The sequence below is a fragment of the Sorex fumeus genome, unplaced genomic scaffold (assembly GCF_029834395.1).
Source record: "Sorex fumeus unplaced genomic scaffold, SorFum_2.1 ptg000054l, whole genome shotgun sequence".
Classification (NCBI taxonomy): domain Eukaryota; kingdom Metazoa; phylum Chordata; class Mammalia; order Eulipotyphla; family Soricidae; genus Sorex; species Sorex fumeus.
Window position 1 is genome coordinate 2,967,671 of NW_026606111.1, and position 20,360 is coordinate 2,988,030.

Here is a 20,360-nt window from a genome sequence, read left to right on the forward strand (position 1 = left end):
TGGGGAGAGAGTGAACTGGTGCCGGCTAGCCCTCAGGCTGAGAGCAGCCTGGTGGGGGACCCTCACTCAGGACCGGGGTCTCTCACCCCTACCAGGAGCCCCAGGGCCTGGGTGCAAGGGACATGGAAGGCACTTTCAGGGAGCTGAGGCTAAAGACAGCCCAAGGCTGGGCCTTGAGTGCAGGTCAGGGTGCGGGGGTTGGGGGGTGGTGCTCAAGCTCTAAAGCAGGACCAGGACCACAGGAGACAGGGGACGTGGGATCTACGCCCCAGTCCCTGCCTTGCCCCAGCAGGCGGGAGAAGCTGGCCTGGGGCCCTGCTGGGGAGGGAGGCTCGCAGCACCGAGCAGCAGGAAGTGAGAGGGGGCGGCTGTGAGCCTTGCCCACGAGGGCCCTCCCTGGGGAGGCAGTGGGGGGGCCAGCTCTGGACCCCCCAAGGCACCTGGCTGTGGTGAGGGGCAGGAAGACCCCGGGCAGAGGGGACGGGGCTGGGGCCTGGGCGGCCCCGTGCCCACAGGGGCCGTCTAGGCGGCGGTTATTCATGGATCAGTCTTTTTGGTAAAACCTTAGGCACCACTTGGGAGGAAGACACTGTGAACGTGAGAGAAAGCCCAATGCTGGGCGGGGGCCTGGCCACATGCAGAGGCGGAAGACAGGGGCGGGCAGGGGCTCAGGCCACTGCAGACTCGGGGCCTCCCAGGGAGGACGTGGACCCCGAGGCATAGCGGCGGCCGTAGCCTGTGGAGGAGTAGGAGGAAGAGGAGAAGGTCATGGAGAAGCCAGAGCCAGTGGCATCGAAGCTGCCGCGGCGAGAGCCAGCACGGGAACCCGTGCGGGACCCGGCGCGAGAGCCGGCTGTGGAGCCGGAGCCACTGATGCTGTAGGGGCTGTAGTAGCCCTTGCTGGACTGGGCGGCTGCCTCCAGTAGCCGCAGGCCCGTGCCCTCCTCCACCATGCTGCGTTCCATTGCGTCCCTGTAGGAGATCTTCAGCTTGGTCTTGGGGCAGGTGAGGTACTTGGAGTACGCACTGACATCTCGCAGCTTCTGGGCAGTGCGGGCATCCACGGTGCCGCGCTGCAGGGCCTCGTCCAGGGACACGCGGCCTGGTGTGTCGGGTTCGACCAGGCCGCCGGTCAAGTACTGCACCTCCAGGAAGCGCTGACCCGCTTCATAGTACAGCCATCCCTTCTTCAGGGCCTGGGCGGCTGACATCTTGGTCTTGGTGCGCGGGTCTTCGAAGCCACAGAAGGCCTTCTGGGCCAGGTTGATGCGGTCCACCATGATCCTGTCCACCAGGCCCCTGTTGACGGCGTCAGTGACGGGGAAACGCTCGCCTGTGACGGGGTCGATGATGCCGCCTGTGCAGGCCTGCGCCTCCAGCAGCCGCTGGCCCGTGATGTTATCCACCAGGTTACGGTGCATGGCCTCTGTGATGGACACCTTCTCCAGCGTCTCCGTGTCCAGGATGCCGGCCACAGGGCCTGTCTCCTCTGTGGGGTCGGACCAGGAGGTCAGCTGGGTCCTAGACACGGCAGGGCTGATGGGATAGGAGGAGGATGAGCCCACGGAGGAGGAGCGGGAGCGGAAGCCACCAGCGTTGCCCGAGAGCATGTCGGCGAACTCGGTGATGGAAAGCGTGCCAGCACGGTACTGGTCTAGGGCTGAGCGGTCGATGAAGTTCTTGGTGATGGCCTCATCAATATCATACTGGCGGCCTGAGCGGCGGTCAATGATCATGGACTTGACCACACCATCTGAGGAGGAAATGGTGATTTCCTCCCACTCGCACTCCTGTTCTGAGAGCTCCAGGTACGTCTGGTGGTCGATGAGGCCCTTGCGGTAAGCCTCGTACACCGACATCTCCTTGCCTGTCTCGGGGTCCACGATCACCACACGGCGCTTGCGCACAGACGACTTGGAGGATGTCTTCCGCTCGCGCTTCTTTTCCTTCAGCGGCAGCAGGCACAGTCCCGTCTGGGGGTCAGTGATGCAGCGCTCCATCAGCTGTAGGTAGGTGAGATTCTCCTCTGTGTTGGGGTCAAAGAAGCCCTTGGTGTCATCAGAGGGGTCACTCAGGATCTCATTCATCTCCTCATCAAAGAGACCGCGTTTGTAGGCCACATCCACGGGCAGCCGGTGGCTCTCCTCGGGGTCAATGACACCACCCGTGGCGATCTGGGCCTCCAGTAGGCGGATGCCGTGGTCCTTCAGGATCAGGCCCTTCTTCATGGCCTGGAAGAGGGAGATGAGCTTCCCTGAGTAGGGGTCCTTGTACCCGGTCACGGCACGCTCGGCTGACAGCAGCTTGTCCTTGAACTCGGGCCCCACGATGCCCATGCGCACAGCCTCCTCCACGGTCAGCTTGAGCCCCTTGATGGGGTCGATGACGTAGCCTGTAGCTGCCTGTGCCTCCAGGAGCTCAAAGGCTGTGCCTGGGCGGATGATGCCCTTCTTCATGGCCTGGTACACCGACAGCCGCTCCTTGGTGGCATCCACGAAGACGCCAGCAATGCAGCTGGTGCCCTCCAGGAACTTCTGCAGGTTCTTGGTGACCTCCTCGATGGAGGTGAGGCCCTCCTGCAGCTGCAGCGCCGTGGCCTCGTCAAGGACCTGTGAGCGCACCAGCTCCTCCACTGTGATCTGTTTGCGCAGGCCGCGGAAGGTCAGCTTGCGGGTGTCCGAGAGGGGCAGGAGCAGCTGCCCGCTGCCCTCATCCCGCCGGCACCTCTTGAGCAGCTGCGTGTAGCTGAGACGCTCGTCCGTGGATGGGTCCACGTAGCTGCGCACCTCACTGGGCTCCGACAGCTGGTCGTGCGTATCCTTGTTGAGGTACCCCCGCTGGTAGGCCACTTCCAGAGGCAGGTGGAAGCCCAGGCGGGGGTCCACAATGCCGCCCGTAGCGAGCTGGGCATCCAGCAGCCGCAGGGCCTCCTCGGCTGGAACAAGCTGCTTTCTCATGGCCTGGAAGAGTGAGATCGTCTGCTCTGTGTAAGGGTCTCGGTAGCCCGTCACTGCCCGCTCAGCTGACAGCAGTCGGTCATGCAGCTCGGGGCCCACCAGGCCCTTCCGCACAGCCTCGTCCACAGTCAGACGCTCGCCCTTCGTCGGGTCCAGCAGGAAGCCAGTGGCCGCCTGTGCCTCCAGCAGCTGGCGGGCTACCTCAGCACTCAGCAGTCCCTTCTTGAGCGCCTGGTAGACGGTCAGAGTCTGTTTGGAGCCAGGCAGGTAGACGCCGGCCACACAGCCTGTGCCATAGAGGAAACGCCAGGCAGACTCTGCCTCCAGCACCTCCCGGAGGTTCTTGGTGCCCGCCCGGAGTAGGTCGTAGGTCTCGCGGGAGATGATCCGGGCTTCGTACAGGTCCTCGGCCGTGAGGCGGCGGCGCACGTAGTCGTAGGAAGCCAGGTTCTGCTGGCGGATGATCTCGGTCTTCTCAATGATCTCAATGATGATGATGATCATGCGCTCCTTGGTCACCCGCCCTGCCTGGAAGTCAGCCATCAGCTGGGCCCGCTGCTCCTTGGGAATGAGGTCTGACTGCATCACCTCCCACAGGGACATGGTAGAACTGCCCTGGCTGCCGGCAGCCCCGGGAATGTCGATCTGTGTCTCCTCGAATGCCCGCCGGGTCTCCTCTTCCGAGTACACCTGTGTGGTCTCCACCACCTCGGCCTGCTCCGCTCCCTTCAGTGGCAGGAGGCGCAGCCCCGTCTCAGGGTCTTCCACGCAGCGCTCCAGCAGCTGCAGGTACGTGAGGTTCTCGTGCGTGTTGGGGTCGAAGAAGCCCTTGGTGTCATCACTCGGGTCTGCCAGCACGCGGCTCATCTCCTCATCAAAGTAGCCGCGCTGGTAGGCCACTTCCACAGGCACGCGGTGGCTGTGCACGGGGTCGATGATGCCGCCTGTGGCGATCTGGGCCTCCAGCAGGCGGATGCCGTGCTCCCTGAGGACCAGGCCCTTCTTCATGGCCTGGAATAGAGAGATGGTGTTGCCCGAGTAGGGGTCCTTGTAGCCGGTGACGGCCTTCTCTGCTGACAGCAGTTTCTCATGCAGTTCGGGGCCCACCACACCCGCCTTCACAGCCTCATGGACGTAGAGACGCTGGTTCCGCACAGGGTCCACTAGGAAGCCGGTGGCTGCCTGGGCCTCGAGCAGCAGGGTAGCTGTGCTAGGCCGCAGCACACCACGCCGCATGGCCTCGTAGACTGTCACTTTCTCCTTGGTGTCCTCCAGGTAGATGCCAGCCAGGCAGCCACGGCCCTGGAGCAGCAGCCGAACTGAGTCCACTTCCGACAGCTCCTTCACAGATGTCTTGCCGTTCTTGAGCTGCTCAAACTGGGTCCTGCTGAGGATGCCGGCGGCTAAGAGCTCGCTGGCGGGCACCGGGGCACGCAGGCCACTGAAGGACAGGCGCTCTTGGCGCACAGTCTCCACCTCCTCCACAATGGTGATGAGGATCTTGATGATCTTCTCCACGGTGACCTTGCCTGAGCGGAATTGCCGCAGCAGCTCTTGCCGCTGCTCCTCAGTGAAGTACTCAGAGCTGATGAGCTCCCACACCGTGACCGTCCTGCCCTGGAAAGGGCCCACAGGCACATCCACAGTGGCCTTCTGGAAGGCCTCCCGGGCCTGGAGCTCCGAGTAGACCTCCTCCTGCCGGGCCCGGGCTGCTTTCTCGGAGACAGGCAGCAGGCTCAGCCCAGTGAGCTGGTCAGGCTGGCAGCGCTGCTGGAGCTGGCTGTAGGTGACCGGTTCCTGGGCCTGGGGGTCGTAGTAGGTCCTGGCGTCATCCCGGGCTGTGGACAGGGCTCTGCTCGTGTCTTGATCCAGGTAGCCCCGGGCATAGGCCACTTCCAGGGGCACGCGGTGGCTCTTGCTGGGGTCCACGATGCCGCCTGTGGCCAGCTGGGCATCTAGCAGCCGTAGGCCCTGCTCCTTGGGGATGAGGCCCTTCTTCAGGGCCTGGAACAGGGAGACGCTCTGGCCTGAGTAGGGGTCCCGGTACCCCGTCACGGCCTTCTCAGCGGACAGCAGCTTCTCGTGCAGTTCAGGGCCCACCAGGCCAGCACGCACGGCCTCGTCTACAGTCAGCCGGGCACTGGTGGCAGGGTCGAGGATGTGACCCGTGCCAGCCTGCGCCTCCAACAGGCCCACAGCTACCTCAGGCTGCAGTAAGTCTCTCTTCAGGGCCTCATAAATACTCAACCTCTGTCCCGTCTCCTCCAACCACACGCCAGCAATGACACCGGTACCCCGCAGAGCCCGCCGCACAGCCTCCATCTCAGTGACCTCCTGCACCGAGCACTCCCCCTGCTGCAGCTGGCGGTAGAGGCCACGGTCAATGACGCCGCTCTCGAGCAGCTCAGCCGCGGGCACCAGGGCGCGCAGGCCCTGGAAGCAGAGCTGCCCCTTCTGCTCCTGTTCCTCTACCACCGTGATGACAATCTTGATGATCTTCTCCACCGTGACCTTGCCCGAGCGGAACTGTCGCAGCAGGTCGCGCCGCTGCTCTGCCGTGAAGTACTCAGAGTTGATGAGCTCCCAGATGGTCACAGTCCTGCCCTGGAACTTGCCAAATGGCGCCGACACCGTGGCCTTTTTAAACACATCCCGGGCCTCAGAGTCGGTGTAGACCAGCTCACTGCCCTTGCCAGCCTGATCTGTGAGTGGCAGGAGGCGCAGCCCTGTATCCGGGTCTTCCACACAGCGCTCCAGCAGCTGCAGGTATGTGAGGTTCTCGTGCGTGTTGGGGTCGAAGAAGCCCTTGGTATCGTCGCCCGGGTCTGCCAGCACGCGGCTCATCTCCTCGTCAAAGTAGCCGCGCTGGTAGGCCACGTCCACGGGCACACGGTGGCTGTGCACAGGATCCACGATGCCGCCCGTGGCGATCTGGGCCTCCAGCAGGCGGATGCCGTGGTCACGCACAATCAGCTCCTTCTTCATGGCCTGGAAGAGGGAGATCTGCTCGCCAGTGTAGGGGTCGGTGTAGCCGGTGATAGCACGTTCGGCCGACAGCAGTTTGTGGTGCAGTTCCGGGCCCACCAGGCCCTCCTTCACAGCCTCACTGACAGTCAGCCGTCGGTTCCGCACGGGGTCGAGAAGGAAGCCAGAGGCTGCCTGGGCCTCTAGCAGGATGAGGGCCGTGCCTGGGCTCAGTAGCTGCCGCTGTAGAGCGGCATAAATGCTCAGCTTCTCATTGGTGGGCTGCAGCAGGAGCCCAGCCAGGCTGCTGTGGCCCTGCAGGTAGCGGCGCACATCCTCCCTCTGCGCGAGCTCGGCCACCGTGGCGCGGCCCTGCTCTAGACGCTGCAGGTCCTCGGCGCTCAGGACACCCACCTCCCGCAGCCGCTGGGCCGGCACCTTGCGCCGGAGGCCGTCGAAAGCCAGCTCGGGCTCCGCCTCTGCGGTGGCGGCATCGGGGGCGTCTCGGCCATTGGGCAGGGCCTTGGCAGTGCTGACTTTGGCGGCGACCTCCTGAGAGTGGGCCAGCGCGGCCCGGTGCTCCTCTTCTAGGCGCTGCAGCCGCTCCCGCAGTCGCTGGTTCTCCTCAGCCAGCATTTGCTCCTGCTTCAGCCGCTGCTGCTCTAGTCGCTGCAGCTCTTCCTGCTTGTGCCGCACACCTTCCTCAGCCTCGCGTTGCCGGCGCCGGGCCTCCTCCATGCTGGCCACCAGCTGCTGCTTCTCCTGTTCCATCTGCTGCTGCTGTCGCTGCTGCTCCTCGCGAAGCTTCTGCGCCTTGGCCACCTCGTCCTGGAACAGCTGCTCCAGCTTGGCCTTCTCCTGCTCAATGAAGTGCTCGCGCTGCAGCAAGCTGTCCTTCTCCGTCATGAAGCTCTGCTGCAGGGCCTGTGTCTCCTGCAGCAACTGCTCCTGCTGCACTGCCTGCCTCTGCAAAGGAAAAGAGGGTCAGGGAGGCCAGGTGGGGGCCCTGGCCCCCCACCTGAGAGCACGCAGAACCTGCCACTGCCCCCCAAGCCATCACCCCCGGTATAGGGAGAGGGACCCAGTACCTCCTGGGACTTGAGCTGCAACAGGTGAGCCTCCTCCTTGAGCTTCGCCTTCTCCCGCTCCAGGGTGGCAATGGCCTCCCGCAGGCGCTCAGCGTCGTGGTCACTCTGCTGCCGCTGGATCTCCAGCGTCTGTACCAGCGTCACCTTCTCCTGCGTAGCTAGTTCCGTGCGGTGCAGCTTCTCTCCTATCTCCTCGGCCTGCTTCCGGAAGCGCTGGGCGTCCTCCTCGGCGCGGGCCTGTGCCCGGCTCATCTCAGCCACCCGGAGCTTGAGGCGCTCCGCCTCGGCGCTCATCTCTAGCTGCCGCTGCCGCTCGGCCTCTAGGGTGCGCTGGAAGCCTTGCGTCTCCTGAGCTAGCTGCTGGGCCATCTGCTCCTTGTCCTCCTGCAGCCGCCGGGCCTGCTCCTGCGCCAGCTCCTTCTGCTGCTGCAGCAGTTCCGCCTCGGCCTTGAGCCGCGTGGCCTCCTGCACCGCCTGCATCTTCTCCTTGAGCATCTTCTCCGCCAGCGACCGCTGCTGCGCCAGGTCCTCTTCGGCCAGCTGCCGGAGGCGAGCGGCCTCCTGGGCGGCCACGCTGAGACGGGCCGCCTCCTCCGCCACCTGCTTCATCTTCTCTGCCTCCTCCTGCAGGAAGCGCTGTGTGTTGTCCTTGTCCCGCAGGATGAGAGCACGGTTCTCAGCCTCGATGCGCGCCTTGAGCTTGCCCAGCTCCTCCATCTGCACCCGCACGGAGAACAGCTCCTCCTCCACCTGGCTGCGCTGCCGCGTGGCCTCGGTCACCTCTTCCTTGAGCCGCTGCAGCTCCTCGTCCAGAATGCCCTTCTGGTGGTCGGTCTCCTCCAGCTTCAGCCGCAGGGCCGTGAGCTCCTGCTCCACCTGCGCCTTCTGCCGCAGCGTCTGCTCTGCGAACTTCTTGTGCTTCTCCATCTCGGCATCCGCTGCCTGCTTCTGCCGCAGGGCCGCCTGCTCGGCCTGGGCGCGCCGGGCCGCCTCCTGCTCGGCGTCCTTCCGCGACTTCTCGGCAGCCGCCTGCGCCTGCGCCCGGGCCTGGGCCTGTTCCTCCGCCGACTGCTTCAGCCGCTCGGCCTCCTCTACCTGCTGCCGCGACTGCGCTGCCTCGCGCTCCGCCCGCTCCCGGGCCTCCTCCGCCTCCTCGGCCGCACGCCGTGCTGCCTCCGCCTCACCGCGCAGGCGCTCCAGCATGCTCTGCTCCTGCTGCAGCGTCTGCTGCAGCTCCTGCTCCTTCTGCTGTACGGAGAAGGCGTGCGCCTTCTCCTCCGCCTGCAGCCGCTTCTGGGCCGCCTCCTGGGCCAGCTGCAGCTGCCGTGCCGATTCCTGCTCTGCACGCTCGCGCAGGCGCCGAGCCTCCTCCACCTTGGCCTTGAGGCGCTCCACTTCCTCCAGGGCGGCCTTGCGCTGCCGCGCCGCCTCCTCCTCCGCCGCCAGGCTCTTCTGCACGCGCTCCTCGGCCTCGCGGCGCCGCTGCTCCTCCTCCGCGGCCAGCTGCCGCTGCCGCGCCGCCTCCTGCTCCGCCTGCTCCTTGCTGCGCTGCGTGTCCTCAGCGCTGCTGCGGATGCGGCACAGCTCCAGCTCCAGCTCTGCCTTGCCCGCAGCTGCCCTCTCGAAACTCGCCTTGAGCGCCAGGATCTCCTCCTCCACCTGGCGCCGCTGCCGCACCGTATCCTCCACCAGCCCCTTCTGCCTCTCCAACTCCATGTCCGAGGCCTTGCGCAGCAATGCCAGGCGCTCCTCAATGTCCGCCTTGTGGTGGGCCGCCTGCTCCTCCAGCAGCCGCCGCTGGAATGCCTCGTCTTCAGCCAGCCGCCGCAGCCGCTCGTTCTCCGCCTCCTTCTCCTTGAGCGCGATCTCCGCCTCCGTCTTCAGCCGCGTGGCCTCGCTGATGGCGGCCAGCTTCTCGGCCAGCACGCGCTCAGCCTCGGCGCGCTGCCGAGCCGCGTCCTCCTCGGCCAGCTGCCGCTGCCGCTTGGCCTCCTCGGCCAGGGCCCGCAGGCGGGCAGCCTCTTCAGCCAGCTCGCGGAAGCGCCCGGCCTCCGCCTCCAGCCGCTGCTTGGACTTTTCGCTGGTGGAGCGCGACTCCTCCTCAGCCCGCGCCTTGCTGGCCAACAGCACGTCCATCTCCGCCCTCACCTTGGCCAGCTCGGCCTCAAGCTCCTGCCGCTTCTGCGTGGCCGACGCCGCCTCGCGCTGCAGCCGGGCCAGCTCCTCCTCCAGCAGCTGCCGCTGCTGCTCCCCCTGCTCTGTCTCGGCGCGCAGGCGGATCAGCTCCTGCTCAGCCGCCAGCCGCTGCTGCGCAGTGCCCTCGGCCAGCTGCCGCTGCTTCTCCAGCTCCTGCTCCGCCAGCTCACGCAGCCGCACGGCCTGTTCCTCCGCCTTGCCGCGCCGCCGGGCCTCGCGCTCCGCCTCTTCCTTCTGCTTCTCAGCCTCGGCCTGCGCCAGGGTCTTCTGCTGCGCCACCTCCTCCGCCTGCAACCGCAGCCGCAGCGCCTCGTTGGCCTTCAGCTGCCAGCACTCCAGCTCCCGCTCTGCCTCCTCCCGTGCGCGGTCGGCCTGCTCCTGCTGCTGCGCGCACCGCTCGGCCTCCTCCCGCAGCTGCGCCACCGCCAGGTGCTCCTCCTGCAGCGTGCGCTCCAGCTGCGCCGTCTTCTCGGCGAAGGAAGCACGCTTGGTCTGCAGCTCCATCTCCGCGTTGCGCTGCGCCGTCTCCAGGGCCACCTGTGCCTGGCGCGCACGCTCCGCCTCGGCCTGGCGCATGCGCCGCTCCGCCTCCTCCGCCTGCAGCCGCACCTCCTCCAGGGCCTGCAGAGCCCGCTGCTTCTCACGGGCCGCCTCCGCCTCTGCCTGCACACGCAGGGCCAGCTCGGCCTCCGCCTGCCGCTTGCGCTGATTCTCGTCTTGCACCTGCCGCCGCAGGCGCTCGGCCTCCTCCTGCGCCTGCCGCTTCTGAGCCTCGGCCTCCTCCGCCCGCAGCCGCAGCGCCTGCAGCTCCCCTTCCGCCCCGCCGCGCTGGCGCTCCGTGGCCTCCAGCTGCAGGCGTACCACGCGGATCTCCTCCTCGATGCGCAGCCGGCTGCGCTCCGCCTCCTCGGCCTGCCGGGCCTTGGCCTGGATCTCGGCCTCAGAGCTCTGGCGCAGGTGCTGCAGCTCCTCCTGCACACTGCGCTTCTGCTGCTGGGCATCCAGGGCCACCTCCTCGCGCCGGGCCACCTCTTCCTGCATGCGCTGCTGCAGCTCCTGCGCCTCCCTCTCGGCCTGGGCCTTTGCCTGCGCATGTGCCTCAGCCAGCTGCCGCTGCTTCTCCAGTGCAGCCTCCACCTCGGCCAGCCGCTCCCGCTCCTCTGCCCGCTGCTGCTCAGCCAGCCTCTGTGGCCGTAGCAGAGAGAAGAGAGAACCAGAGAGCGGTGAGCACCAAGGGCCACCGACTACGCGAGCGGCAAGTTACGCGCACCCCCACGGTTCACACCCACAGTGCTGTGGGGCGGGCGGGCAGGCAGGCAGACGTCGCAGCCTGGGGGAGGGGAACAGCGTGCACACGCCCAGCACCGGGGCAGCAAGAGCAGCCTGGCACCACCGAGCTCACCAGCCTGGGAAGTGAGCGGGCACACTCTCACGGGACAGGCACCGCGAGAGAGACAGGGTTTAGCAAAGCAGGTTTGCAGGACCCGCCAGCCACGCCCACCGCGCAGCCACTCCGGAGCACAGCTGACACCTGCCCGCCGGGCTCTAGCCACCCGGCGCCAGTTCCTGACCCCTGTCCAGTCCTGTATCCCTGCGAATGGGGCAGGCTTGGAAAGATGACCTGGACGCCAGTTGCCAGCAGAGGGCGCCACCTATAGACCAGACAGTGTCCCCCCCACCCCCAGTAGTGCCTGCCCCCCACCTACAGACACCCCTCTCCAGACCCCCACATCCCAGCAAAATGGCCCCAGAGGTCCTGCTGAGGGACACAGGATAGGCAGTGGGAGGCCCGAGCCAGCGCAGAAAAGTCCACCACAGGGAGCAGCAGCACAGTGCCAGGCCAAGGCGGGGGAGGCCACGGGGACGTGGGGGGCTGTGGAGGGCGCGGGGTGGGCTGAGCGCAGTGGTCTCAGCTGCGTTCTCAGCAGTGGCTGGAAGGGGCAGGGCGGGCAGCAGGACGGCCTCCCCTCTGGCCTCCCCCCAGAGCTGTACCTCCTCCTCCTCCATGCGCCGCAGCGTCTCGCTGATAAATTTGATGTACTGGCCCGTGAGCGTGGTCAGCTCACTGTAGCGCATGCGCAGATCCACATACTGCAGGCAGGAGACAAAGGTGGCCGGGTGAGCACGATCCAAGCCCAGGTGCCCCCACCCCCGCCCCTGCCACACCCCCCAGCAGCCCCAGCAGGGCCTCACCTCCTGGATGACACTCTCGGACCCAGACTGCACCTTAGGCTTCTTGGCTGGGGAGGCCACTGGCTCAAGCTGGGCCTTGTACGTGACTAGCTGCAGCTCGTAGTCCTACGAGGACACACTGATTCACTGCCAGATCCCGTCCCCAGACCCCTATGCGAGGCCTTCCCGGGGAAGTCCCCCAGGGCTCTCTGCCCAGGCCTCACCTTGATGGCGTTGATGTACTGCTTGGCGAACTTCTGGCATTCTTCCACCTTCTCTGCGTGGCGCTCGATCTCTTCAAGCAGCGCCTGTGCAGGACCACATGGGTGGTCAGGCTCGGCCCCGCCCTGAGACTGGCCCCGCCCCCTCCAGCCACACCCGGCCCCGGCCCCACCCACCTTCTCCTGCCGCAACTGCTCCCGCACGGCCTGGCAGTCAGCCAGCGGCATGGCCTGGATGCGCTCCTGCCGCTGCTTGGCCTCCTGCAGCCAGGCCCCCAGCGGGTCGGCGCTCTCCCGGTAGTACCGCAGCTGGCGGCCCAGCTGCTCCAGCTCCCGCTGCCGCAGGTCGGCCTGCGCCAGCACTCCCTGCCAGCGCTCCAGCAGCTGCGTGACCTTGTCCCTCCAGCGCTCCACCTCCACGTCCCGCTCGCCGTGCCGCTGCTGCAGGCGCTCGCCCACCTCCTGCGCCCCCCGCAGCTCATCCCGCAGGCCGTCAAACAGGTGCTGCTGCCCCTCCGCCTGGGCCCGGAGCTTCTGTTAGGGTCAGAGACCATACAGCGTTAGCCGGGGCCTCTGCCGCCCCAACCCTCCTGAACAGACGCGCGCCCAGCAGCAGCACCTTCAGAGTGGCCTTGGTGGCCTCCAGCTCCGCCAGGGTGGCGGGCACGGCCTGCACCTCCTTCAGCTGCTCCTCATGTGCCTGGAGCACCTCCTCAGCCCCCTGCGTGCTGCGGATCACCAGGCTGATGGTCTTGAGCCTGGCAGGAGAAAGCAGGAGTCAGGGGCACGAGGCAATCCCGGGGGGAGGCTGTGAGGAGGGGGTGCACCGGAGGGCCCACAGGGAGCAGGCCAGGGCTGTGGTGCCATGCGGGACCCTGACAGCCAGTGACACATTGGAAGCCTATGCCCATGCAGCAGGCCCAGCTGGCAAGGAGGTTGTGGAGGGGGTTGGGGACACGAGGGCCCCTTGCACGCCTGGGATGGCTATGGGTGAGGAAGGGAATCCTGACCCTGCAGCAGGGGCTCAGATCCGACCCCCGTCCCTCCCTTCTGGCTCCAACCTTCCCCCCCAGTCCTGGCGGGAACCCCATATCCCCACTCTCTCCACCCAGCAAGTCCTGTGGAGCCCTTGGCACAGTCCAGGCCAGCCTCTCCTGCCATCTGCGCGGCCCCACCCTGGCCCCTCAAGTGCCCTGGCTAGACTCGGCTGCTGTCCCATCTGGAGTCGCCAGCACTCACTTCTCTAGGTAGATGGCGGACAGACTGCGGACCTGCTCCAGCTTGCCCAGGGTCAGCTCCAGCTCGGAGCGCAGCGTCGGGGCTGCGGGCGATGGCTCGGGCAGGCCCAGGATCTTCTCCGCCTCGGCCGAGAGCCGGGCCACCCCCTTGCCCAGCCCCTCCACTTCTGCCTGCGTTTTCTGAGGACAGAGAGGAGAGCAGGGGTGAGCAGTGCTCAGAGCCAGCGGGGCCCCCCTGGAAAGCAGTGTGTGTGTGTGGGGGGGGGGGGTGGGAGGCCTACCTGCTGCTCCGCAATGCGCTGGGCACACTCGCGTGCTGGCTCTTTGTCCAGAGGCAGCCGCAGGCGGTGCACGGTGCGGCCCTCACAGGCCTCTAGCTGCAGCCGGATATCCTTGAGCTCCGAGATGCAGCGCTGACAGTGGGATTCCTCTTGCTCACCTGGGGGATAGTCCTGTCACCTGCTGGCCCCACCCACCCACCCGCCCACCCACACCACTCCCCCAGCCGGGGGCCACCACCCCCTACCTTGCTCTACGCTCTGCAGCAACTGTTGGTAGTGGCGGCTGCAGGAGCCATAATCGCGCTCGGCTTGGAGTCGGTCTTCGGGCCCGAAGCCCCCAGCGTCCTGGCTGTCCCGCAGGAAGGCCTGATAGTGCAGCTCAAGGCTGCGCAGGGCCTGGCGCTGTTCCTCAGGCTTGAGGGTGCGGAACTGGGGGTGGGGGTGGGGGGAGCAGGAGACCAGGCTGAGCGGGCGGAACCCCGAACATTCCTCCACTCCCCCCGCCCCGCCCCTCAGGCTGGTAGCCGTACTGTGACTAGTGACCAGGACCGGATGAGCTGCACGTCACGGCTGAGGCTCTGCCACGCCAGAAGGCTCTTCATGTCCACATGGAGCTGGTGCCACAGCGTAACCAGAGCCTGGTGCTGGGTCTCCAGCCTGGCAGGTTGGAGGCACAGTCAGGGATGTGATGGCACTTGCCTGCCTCCCCCACTCCGGTCCCCAGAGCCACTGTACCCACCTGCTGACAGCCTCCAGTGCCTCCTGGTTGGGCGGGGGCACGAGGAAGCACACGGAGGGCACTGCGGCCTCGCCACCTGAACTGCCCAACACCTGCCAGTGGAACGGCTGTGCAGGGCCCAGCAGCTGGCACTCATCCCCCTTATGCACCGTCACCTGTGGTGGCCAGAGCGGTCACGTCACGGCTCTGCCCTCACGCCTGGGCCCTCCCAGCCATGCTCCTGGTCTGCCCACGGCTCACCTCCACCTGCTTGTAGTCACACACAGCCTGCAGTGGGACACGGCCCCGCACCGGCTGGGCTGGGTTGCGGGGCTTCAGCTGCACGATGGCTTTGGCCCTCTTGGCCAGTCCCGAGAGGTGGCCTCGGTACTCGTTGAGCTGCTCCTTCTCGTCCTGCAGGGGAGGGGCGGCGGGGAGGGCTCGTAGGAAGCCCAGCCCCGGACACCATAGGCCTGGCCCCTCCCAGAGGCAGCGCTGGGCAGGGCAGCTCCCACAGACCTTCCTCTCCCAGGCAGCTGAGGGCCCCAGTCCTGGGCCTTCCCTGACCCCAGCTTCACCCGCAGGAGCTAGACCCCTTCCTCCACCAGTGTCCCCAGGCCTGGCCCCCCTGGGCCCCAGATGCACACCGGGCAGTGACCACAGCCACAGGGACAGCCACAGAGCTCCCAGCCTGGGCCTCTCTGCCCAGGGATCTAGAACGGGACAGCCCCTAGCCCACCTCACGGACCCCACAGCACTGCTTCTGGCCCCAGAGTCACCACCTTTGGAGGGGCCTTCCCAGCACCTCTGTGGCCCCTCTCTGGGCCTGGACCTAGGCTAGAACCCCCCCACCTCCGCCTGCACTGCCCGGGGACCTGTGTGCCCAGGGCCCTGTCCCACGCCTGGGGCAGGCGTCCACCTGGGCGTCCTGCAGCAGGTCCTCGAGACGTGTGACAGTGATGGCACGGTCGCAGGTGTATTTTCTGCGCATCGTCTCCTGCAGCTTCTGCAGCTGCTCCTCAGCCTCCCGCACGTCGGAGAAGAACTAGGGACAGTGAGAGAGGTCACACGGCAGCCCACCAGCGGCCCCATCCAGAGCCTCCCCCCACCCCCCCCCTCCGGGACTGAGGGTGAGCGGAGGGCCCAGCAGGAGGCAGGAAGGCGGTGCCCACCTGGAAATAGGCGCTGTTCTCCTTCAGGTGTGCCTCGATGCAGCAGCACAACTGCAAGACCCAACTCCACTGCGTCTGCAAGGCCGCTTGGAAGGACTGCGGAGTGGGAGGAAGGGGCGATGGGTGGCCACCCTCGGCATGGCCACCCCAAGCATGGCGGGGGCATGTCCCTCAGCCCACCTCTACTGTGGGCCGAGCAGGGTGGTCTTCCCGCAGCAGCCGGTCCCCCGTGTTCTGGATCTCCTTGATCTTCCTCTCTTTCAGCTCCAGCTCACGCATCAGGGCCTGGAAGGAGGCCACAGTCTCAGCATCTCAGCGGGGCATGACGCCCTCAAGCCACCTCTGGCCACCTGCAGGCTGGGGGCCGAGCTGGGGGGCTGCCGGGCCTCACCGAGTAGCTCTCTTTCTTGGCCGTCATGTTGCTGTTGCGCTCGCTCCAGTCGAAGCCCACTTCCTCCTCCTCCTTCTCGTTCAGCCACACCAGCTCCTTGGTGGCGGCAGCCACAAAGCCATGCAGGCTTTCCAGGGAGCGGAGGCGGGCCTTGGAGGAGTTCTGTGGGCAGGCTGAGTCAGCAAGCTGCCCCTTCTGGGGCGCCGCCCGCCCCCCTCCGCCACCCCCCACCCGCCTGTGGCCAGCTCTGCTCACCAGCAGCTTGGCATACTGCAGGTCCAGCCGGCCCAGGCTTTCACGGTAGGCGCCCCGAGTGGCCGGTGAGATCTGGCCCTGCCGAGAGGGGGGGCATGAGTCTGCAGTCCCCGGCCCACCCACCTCCCACTGCCCCGCCTGCAGGTGCCCGCTGCATACCTCATCTGCTCGCGCCCGCTCCACCTTGGCGCGGAAGTCCTCGATGGACTGGTGCAGGCCACGGTGGCTGCCCAGCTGGGCCTCCACGCTGGGCAGGTCCCCACCCCACTCGGCCACGTCCACCCGGTGCTGGTTCTCCTCCACCCAGGCTAGCAGGTCCTGCAGATAGCGCAGAGCTGAGTCCTCAAGCTCAGGGCGCCTCTGCAACGGCACCTGGGTCACCGGGGTGACCTGGGCAGCCACGCCCGCCTTCAGTCGGAGGTTGTACTCGGTGCGGATGGCCACCAGGCGCTCATGCAGCCGGTATACCCTGGGGATGGAGGGGGGGTGGGCAGGGGTCAGTCGGGCCAGGCTGCCTGGACTGCACAGGCCAGGGAAGGGCTGGTGTGGGCCCCACCTGCGGTACATCTGCTCGCCCTGTGGGTGCCGCCCATCTTTCAGGGCCTGCACGTCGTTGAACAGCAGCCGGATCATGCCGTCTGCCTTGTCCAGGTCCCTCTCCACCTCGGCTGCCCGCTGCGGTGTCTTGCCTGCCACCAGCAGCCGGATGTCCTGCAAGGCAAATGTCCTGTCTGAGTACAGGGGCCTTGCTGGTCCACTGCCCTACGCGCCATCTCTCCCCTCCCCGCCCACTCCAGGCAGACTCCTGGCCTGCACTGCTGGTCAAGTGGCCACCCCCAGCAGGGGATCTGGGCCCAGGTCCAAAGGCTGCGCCCAGGATCCCGTGCCGCCTCCTCTAACATCCCTTCTCAAAACTCCCCTCCGTGAGCGCCCGGCCTGGGCCCCCAGGACTGGGTCTGATCCTGGTGCCCCCACCATCCCCCAGCAGTGAGTGGTACAGGGCAGGCCGGGGCAAGGCAGCAGGCCCCAAGCAGCTCTGCCTGGCAGCACCCCAGGGGGAGGAGCTGGAGCCTGTTCCCTCCTGCCCGCTGGCTGTGGGCTCCTCCCTCCCACCCACCCCACCCTGTCCCGCCCCGCCCTTCCCCCCCTCACCGACTGCAGCAGGGCGTCGGCCTGGTTCAGCTGCTCCTCACACATCCCGGCCTCCATCTGCAGCTTGCTCACCACGCGCTGCAGCAGCTCCAGCCTGCAGCCCGGCCCGGGAAGTACGTGCTCAGGCCACAGCCCCCTACCCCCGGCCTCCCTCCCAGCGGCCAAATGGGGGGGCTGCTCCCGCTCCCCTCCTGCTCCCCTCCCGCTGCCCACACTGGCGGAGGCAGGCTGGGTTTCCCAGCCTGGGGGGGGGGGGGGAGTTTCCTCCCCGCAGTGACTCATTCCCGCCCGCGCCCAGGGGTGGCTTCCCTGCCACTGCAGCCCGCCCACCACAGGGCCCTACCCAAGGCCCTCCCCCGCCCCCACCTCTCAAACTCGCTGCGAAGCTGCTTCTCGCGCTCGAGGATGGCCACGTGCAGCTTGCCCCACTCCTTCTCCACGTCCAGCGGGTGGTAGCCAGGAGGCATCTTGAGCTGGCCCGCTTGCACAGCCCCCTGTGGACAGGCCACGTCAGCGGGGGCAGGGCTGAGGTCGGCCGGCCACACTGGAGACGGCCCAGGCTCTGCCGCCGGAGTGCTCCACTCACTCACCTCCAGGGACTGGTAGATGCCTTTGGATCGATTCTTGTCCGCCTCCTTGGCTGGAAGCTCTGTCTCCTTGAACTTCAGGAACTGACACCACAGGATCTGGGGGGGCGGGGGAGGGGTGGGGGGAGCAGGGGTCAGCAGGCACATCCATGCCCCCAGGGCGGGCCCAGGCCCTGGCCGCCGCACATCAGCCCACCTCGATCTCCTCAAAGCTGGAGGGGCAGGTGCGTTCCTCAAAGGCCGCCGTGTGGTGCCGGATCCACTGCAGCAGCAGCACCACCAGCTCACGGTATTCCTGCCAGCGCAGCTGCAGCTCCTGCAGGGACAGTACGGCCACACCCGGCCCAGGGTCATTCTTAGGGACCAGTCCACAGCCCACCTCTGCGTGTCCCCAGATTCTGCCCCAGCTCACATTGGCCTTCACTCCGTCCTGCGCATCGGGCACCCGGGGCATGGCGTCATACAGGGACGAGACGTAGGTGATGATGGACTTCTCATCGGGCTGTGAGACATCCACGTCTGCAGGAGAGCAGAGTTAGGGGCCAGTGGATGGTGGAAGGCGGGGTGGGGCCGTAGCAGGGGCTGGACTGGACCAACCTTCCGGGTCCAGGAGCCGGGTTACCCCCAGGTCCCGCTCGGCCACTGAGAAGGCCTGGTCCAGGTTCTCCAGGTTGGACTGACGGTACACCTTGTTCATGTCCACCAGCGTGGGCCTGCGGGCGGGAGGGCAGGCGGGCGGGTGGGCAGGCAGCACCCAGGAGGCATCGGGCCACACCATCCTGCCCACACTGGACCCCCGAGCCACCCGCAGGGCCCCACCTGCCCAGCCCCACACCTGTGTCGATGGATGATGGCGTTGAAGAGGCGGCCGTCACGCCAGCTGGTGGTGAAGTTGTCGCAGCGCAGGCCCTGGTAGCCCTCCACCATGCGCTGGGACCACAGCAGCAGCTTCTCTTTGGCCGTCATGTCCTCCGACTGCCCGCTCACCTGGATGTCCGAGATCTGCCCGCCACGGGCAGCAGGCAGTGCTCAGCCATGGCTACCACCCGGCCGTGCCCGCATGCAGCCAAGGCACACAGGAGCCACCTGTAGCTGAGGCGGGGGGGGGGGGGGGGTGCTCCGGAGAACAGGCTGTGCCCCCAGGGCTGTTCCCAGCTGCACCACAGGCCAGCACTGACCCAAAGCTCGGTCCAAGCTGGGCAAGGGAGGCCGACTCCGAGGACCTAGGCCCAGAAAGCCTTTCCTGGCTAGGGGCAGAGGTCTCTGGGGGGTAGGGGGTGTGCTGTGCTAAGCACCGCTGTCCCATCTCTGGGGCCTCACATCTGAGGGTCCTCCCATCTGCCTGTCATGCTCTGTGTGTGTGTGTGTGTGTGTGTGTGCGCGCGCGCGCGCGCATGTGTGTGTCCGTCTGTCGGTGACTCAGTCGCATGCCAGCCGGGCTGTGCCTGCCCCAAACTCTGAGATTTGCCGTTTCCTGTGTGGCTGGGGCAGGCAACAGTGAGTCAGCGGGTCCAGCCTGGGCTTCTCTAGAACCTTCCCTGGGGCAGGCAGGCACTGCTCCAGCAGCAGAGAATGCATTCCTCGGCAGGGCAGGGAGATTTTGTGGCCCAGCCCAGGGCCAGAGGGCATGGAATAGGCAGCCTGGGAAAGGCCGCCTCAGGCCAGACACAGCGTCAGGGCTGTGGGGGGGCTGGGGGCACCAGAGTGGGGTGCTCCCCCCCTACCTGGAAGTGCAGGATGATGGTCCAGATCAGGCCGAGGGTCAGCTTGGGGTTTCCATCTGCAATGTCATCGTTGCGGATGTTCACCAACTTCACCTGTGAGCGAGTTGCCCCAGATCAGCGGGAGGCCAATTTGGGGATGCAGGAAGGGGCGGGTGGGGAGGGGGCTTCACCTGGCGGTGCCGGAGGTAGTCCAGGGCAATCTGCACATTCTGCAGCTTGTGGAAACGCATCCTCCCCTTCTCTCGGGGCTGAGTGAGGAGGATTGAGGGGACCCCAGTCAGTGTCCAGGGTAGCCTCTCTGGGGTCAGAATGCAGCCGCCAGCCCCCCCTCAGGTCCCCCACCTCGGGCAGCAGCTCATCCCTCCTCCCCAGGACACCCCCCACACACAGGGCGGGGGCCCCAGCCAGGGCCAGGCCTCAGCTCGAAAGGAAGGAAGGGGGTGGGGAGGACACAATAGCCAGGAAACCGCGGGGAGGGTCCTGGCTGGGCAGTCAGCAGGACTCGGGCAGCTGATGCACGCCCGCCCGAGCGCCACCTGTCCGGGTGAGCGGGGCTCCCGGTCTCGGACCAGTGGGCACCACCACTCACCAGGCGCAAGCTCCTGATTAGGTCCCGCTCTCTTGGCTGTCCCGCCAGAGCAGGGCAAAGGGTAAAGGGCAGAGGTCAAGGTTCAGAGTCCAAGCAGCAGAGAAACCAAAGCAGAGCAGAGCATGAGATTAAGTTTTGGGGAGCCAGTGAGGGCAACAGGGCCAGCACCCAACCCGACAGTGAACGCGAGGCTGGCTGGACACAGAGTCAGGGCTATGGGGGCCACACGTACCAGGCTGTCCCCCGAGAGCACCTCCAGCAGGGATATGAGATTGTGGCCATCGCGCAGGTCTTCGTACAGGTCCCTGATATGCCTCTGGGCCTGTGGGAACAGGGCTGGGCTGAACACAGTATCTCTGAGCCATGCCAGGCCCAAAGAGAAAGAGGGGGCCACAGATGTGCCTGTCCCCTAGAAGGCACCTACCTCTGCCCGCCAGTGCTACACGGAGCCCAGGAGAAAGGAGAAGAGGAGAAAGGAGGCAGGACAGGCGTGGGGAGAAGACAGAAAATAACAGGGTTCAGAGATGAAAGTGAGCACAGGCCCAGGACAGGCACAGCACCTTGGCTTGCCTGCAGGGCAAGAGCACCCGCACCCCTGGAACATGCACACACAGGCACGGGTGCACACTCGGGACATGCACCCACACACACACCA

General features: G+C 66.7%; 1 protein-coding gene across 18 annotated transcripts in view; it reads right to left on the reverse strand.

Moving 5' to 3' along the window:
* Positions 1–459: 459 nt before the first annotated feature.
* The window catches only part of PLEC (plectin), a 40,023-nt gene continuing 20,122 nt past the window's right edge, over positions 460–20,360 (reverse strand). For 6 of the 18 annotated variants that reach the window (XM_056125360.1, XM_056125368.1, XM_056125374.1 and 3 more), the window contains 32 exons: positions 20,130–20,144; positions 19,938–20,027; positions 19,706–19,741; positions 19,287–19,364; positions 19,117–19,209; positions 18,228–18,394; positions 17,990–18,105; positions 17,805–17,911; positions 17,589–17,708; positions 17,396–17,491; positions 17,172–17,299; positions 16,806–16,899; positions 16,210–16,364; positions 15,813–16,122; positions 15,654–15,731; positions 15,399–15,560; positions 15,188–15,292; positions 15,008–15,103; positions 14,755–14,880; positions 14,097–14,249; positions 13,857–14,011; positions 13,648–13,774; positions 13,363–13,546; positions 13,118–13,275; positions 12,838–13,016; positions 12,218–12,356; positions 11,776–12,132; positions 11,602–11,685; positions 11,399–11,503; positions 11,198–11,296; positions 7,010–10,390; positions 460–6,887 (listed from right to left, as the gene is read on the reverse strand). In XM_056125360.1, coding sequence (XP_055981335.1) covers positions 669–6,887; positions 7,010–10,390; positions 11,198–11,296; positions 11,399–11,503; positions 11,602–11,685; positions 11,776–12,132; positions 12,218–12,356; positions 12,838–13,016; positions 13,118–13,275; positions 13,363–13,546; positions 13,648–13,774; positions 13,857–14,011; positions 14,097–14,249; positions 14,755–14,880; positions 15,008–15,103; positions 15,188–15,292; positions 15,399–15,560; positions 15,654–15,731; positions 15,813–16,122; positions 16,210–16,364; positions 16,806–16,899; positions 17,172–17,299; positions 17,396–17,491; positions 17,589–17,708; positions 17,805–17,911; positions 17,990–18,105; positions 18,228–18,394; positions 19,117–19,209; positions 19,287–19,364; positions 19,706–19,741; positions 19,938–20,027; positions 20,130–20,144 — 13,512 coding nt within the window. In that variant the 3' untranslated portion in view covers positions 460–668. The remainder of the gene's footprint in view (positions 6,888–7,009; positions 10,391–11,197; positions 11,297–11,398; positions 11,504–11,601; positions 11,686–11,775; positions 12,133–12,217; positions 12,357–12,837; positions 13,017–13,117; positions 13,276–13,362; positions 13,547–13,647; positions 13,775–13,856; positions 14,012–14,096; positions 14,250–14,754; positions 14,881–15,007; positions 15,104–15,187; positions 15,293–15,398; positions 15,561–15,653; positions 15,732–15,812; positions 16,123–16,209; positions 16,365–16,805; positions 16,900–17,171; positions 17,300–17,395; positions 17,492–17,588; positions 17,709–17,804; positions 17,912–17,989; positions 18,106–18,227; positions 18,395–19,116; positions 19,210–19,286; positions 19,365–19,705; positions 19,742–19,937; positions 20,028–20,129; positions 20,145–20,360) is intronic. The other 12 variants (XM_056125363.1, XM_056125376.1, XM_056125359.1 and 9 more) reach the window with 4 other exon arrangements.